Source organism: Charadrius vociferus, unplaced genomic scaffold (assembly GCF_000708025.1).
Source record: "Charadrius vociferus isolate BGI_N301 unplaced genomic scaffold, ASM70802v2 scaffold758, whole genome shotgun sequence".
Lineage (NCBI taxonomy): Eukaryota > Metazoa > Chordata > Aves > Charadriiformes > Charadriidae > Charadrius > Charadrius vociferus.
Genome location: NW_009649934.1, coordinates 2,838,513 through 2,841,856, shown reverse-complemented (window position 1 = coordinate 2,841,856; position 3,344 = coordinate 2,838,513). Strand labels below are relative to the sequence as shown.

Here is a 3,344-nt window from a genome sequence, read left to right as displayed (position 1 = left end):
CCTCTGGCCAGGAACGAGCCAAAAAGCTCATTTTACATCTTCCAACCATAGGACTGGAAGAACTTAATACGCAGCAAGAGAGGGAGTTGGTCAGAGGTGCCATTTAGGGACCGGGACGTTTATAAGCAGGAAAAAAGCATCTAAATTGCCTGAATTAATGGCTGGGGGCTGCCGGGCCAACCTCGCTGCCCTCTGGAGGTGTGGGAGCTGGCGGATGCGGCTGTGAAACCCTGTACGCCTCTGAAGGGGGTATAAATGTAAGAGAGTCCTTCCAACCCGCGGCATCCCGGAGCCAACGGATGCTGGTGGCCTCGGTGAGGTCTGCGGTGACCAGGCAATTTGCAGAGCTACCGGCCAGAGTGCTGTGTCATGTACACATGCGGCCGCAGCTGATGCTGAAGGGACCACAAAAGTGGCATTTAAGGACGACACTCCAAAACAGTAGTTCTCCCTTGAGTAAGAGGGACAAGATTTAACCCCAAGCTGAGATGAGACAAATATTAGGGGTCCCTCACCGGGCTCTGACCAGGCATCGGGGTCTGAGCAGCTATTTAGCAGGGGATGCCCAAGCTCTGAGAACCTGTTGGAGGGTGTACGACTCCCCGAGTGCTCCTTGCCTCTTCCCTCACGTCAGTCACCTCGAGGATGCTCAGACCTCGGTGCTCCTGGGTACCACATGCCATGGGCACACCGTCATCATGCCACACACCTCCCCTGGGCAGGCTGCAGTAGCTGGTCTTCTGAAGTCCCTGCTGCTCCGAGGTGGCAGCCGGTGGGCCGGTGTCCCAGTCACAGATGCCTTTCCCAGTACCCAAACTGGCCCTGTGAGCACCAGCTGCTCCACCAGTTCCGGGAGATGGAGGGTGCAGGGTGTCCCAGCTGGGATCAGTGTGGCTCATGGCAATGGAGACGCTCAGAAATCCTCCTCACCCTACCAGAGCCATTGATGGCTGCTGAGGCAGCGAGGACAGCCCAGCCAGCGAGACGCCCCCCACTTGCCCTCCCAGCTCGGCTGGTTCAGGCTGCGTGAGCTCCTCAAGACAAGCCTTGTGTCCCACCGAGGGAGGGGTGAGCCCCGGTCCCCGGCACCCCACCTCGCTGCCGTGGTGCTCGTGGCGGGTGTTGCGGTGTCCCCAGCCCTGGCCCGGCACGCCGCGCTGGCTGTGGCTGTGACCTTCCCCCCCACCCCCCGGCAGCCGGCTGCATGGCGGCCCTGGCTCATTTTGCAGCGCCGTGGGTGTGCGGGGGGCCGGCCACTTGCTCTTGGTGGCTCCTCTCCACCAGGCAGCTGGTCTGACGTCTTCTGAGGGGGGGACGAGCTGCCTGCAGACCTGCCAAGCCATCACTCGTGGTCCCTCGAGCACCGTCCCCATCCAGGGGCCGGTGGGACGGGGGTCCGGACCCACATACAGCCTACAGCAATACAACCTTCCCCTTTCTCTGCTTGCAGCTGGCGGTGGAGGTGACATCTCGGTGTTGGACCATGGTGCTGTGAGGGCGAGCTGCCCCCTCCCCAGCTGCTGAGTGCCAGGATGCGACCTGCCCCCAGCCACCGGCTGCCCCTGCCTGCTCTCCTCCTCTGCCTCCTCCTGCAGCAGCCGAGCAGCAGCGAGGCATGGAAGCAGCACGCCCCGCGCCTTCGTCTCGCCTACAAAGGTAACGGGGCTGCCCAGGCGGATTTCCCTGGGGTCTGCACCTTGCTTGAGAGGGCTGGCAGAGCATCTTGCAGCCAGGGAGACAAGGGGGCAGCCAGGGAGACAAGGGGGAGGCAGGCAATAGCCCTGGCAGGCGTGGCTGCCACATCTCCATGTGTCAGGTCCGGGGGATGCTTCATGGCCGCAGCCCCCAGCACAGCTCCTGAGGGTGCGGCACTGGTGCTGCTGGCATCGGAGAAGGGGGCTGAGCAGGGAACGCCCTGCCATGGTTCATCGCAACGCCAGGACCAGCGGGGATGTCTCCTGCTCAGACTCACTCTGGGCATCTTACGGCGTGTCCTGGGCTGGAGCTGACCTGGGCAGCCCCAGGTCTTCATGCTCACAGTGTGACGGGGACACTGAGCCCCAGACAGGGCTGCTGTCCCCTTCCTCTGCCTCCCACCAGCACAGTCCTGCCCCAGCTCAGCCCTTCTGTCCTTACCCCTCCTTTCCCACCAAGGAGCAGCTGATCCGTTGTACAGATCATCTTCCTGCTGCACTTTACCCTTCCCCCCTGCATCTGTCTTGTCTGTTTAGATTATGAGTTCTTCAGGGGAGGCACAGTTTGCTCTTCTTGTGCCTGATGCAAGGTGGGGGGCCTCTTCCTGGTCATCTGAAGACACAACAGGAGCAGGCAGACAGGTAGCACAGTTCGTACCCCAGCAGGGAAGTGCAAAAGGGGAGGGTCTCTAGGGAAAGGGTCTCTGCAAGGGAATGACCTGAGTGATTAGAGCAGAGCCCTGCTAGCCCGGTAGCTGGTCACCCTGCCATGGACTCACAGCATGGACTTGGCCGATTTACCTGCTTTCAGCTTCTCCCATGTGAAAAAGAACAAGTTGCTTTGAAGGACAGACAGCTCAGCACATCCCCAGCGCTGCCCTGGACGTGGCAGTCGGCAGGGCTCCCCCAGCCCTCCTCCACACCTGGGAGGTGGTAGTGCAGCTTTACCATGGGCATCGCACTCAAAGCTCTGGGACCATCCTCTTGGTGTGCTCCACCACCTCTGAGAAGCTGCTCTTCGGGCAATGGCCACCAGCGATGCAAAAGATGCCCCTGGCTTGTGGCTGGACCTCCCAGGGATGCAGGATATCCCTGTGGGGAGATGGTCGCTGCTGATAGCCCAGCTCAGAAACACGGTGTGGGGTCTGCCTTTCCTTGGAGCTGGCAGAGGCGGAGCAGGGCTCCTGGGGCAGCAGGGGCACAGAGGGACTGCTGACTTCAAAGCCCCACAGTGTGCCGGGGCCAGACATGCCAAAAGCCCTCAAGTCTCGGGCAGAGGCAGAAGAGGAAGCTCTCAGCATCAGGAGGGCTCAAGGACAATGCGAACAATGGCAGGGGATGTGACTCACGGACAGCACAGGGCAGGTTCAAGGACACAATGCCTTGAGAAGTTTAGGTTTAAAAACCCCTAAATATATATATATATAAAAGGAGGCCTTTGAGCGTCCGTCCGCTCCAGGATCAGCCTTGCCCTCAGATCCCAGCATGGGGGAGGCAGGCAGAGCCCTTGAGGGGGGTGCTCAGGGGGGAAGATGATGCGAGCGGGCTTGCGAGAAGGAAATGACAGCACCGAAGGCTGGGAGAGCAAAGGAAGGATGGGGCACGGGGCGCGGGGCCAGCAACAACAGCAGCGGCTCCCACCCAGCCGAG

The 3,344-nt window shown here is 61.0% G+C and overlaps 1 protein-coding gene across 1 annotated transcript in view; it reads left to right on the top strand.

The window, feature by feature from the left end:
• The first annotated feature begins 1,532 nt into the window (after positions 1 to 1,532).
• The window catches only part of LOC104291991 (semaphorin-3D-like), an 11,390-nt gene continuing 9,578 nt past the window's right edge, over positions 1,533 to 3,344 (top strand). Inside the window, 1 exon segment of the mRNA XM_009891303.1 lies at positions 1,533 to 1,656. Coding sequence (XP_009889605.1) covers positions 1,533 to 1,656 — 124 coding nt within the window.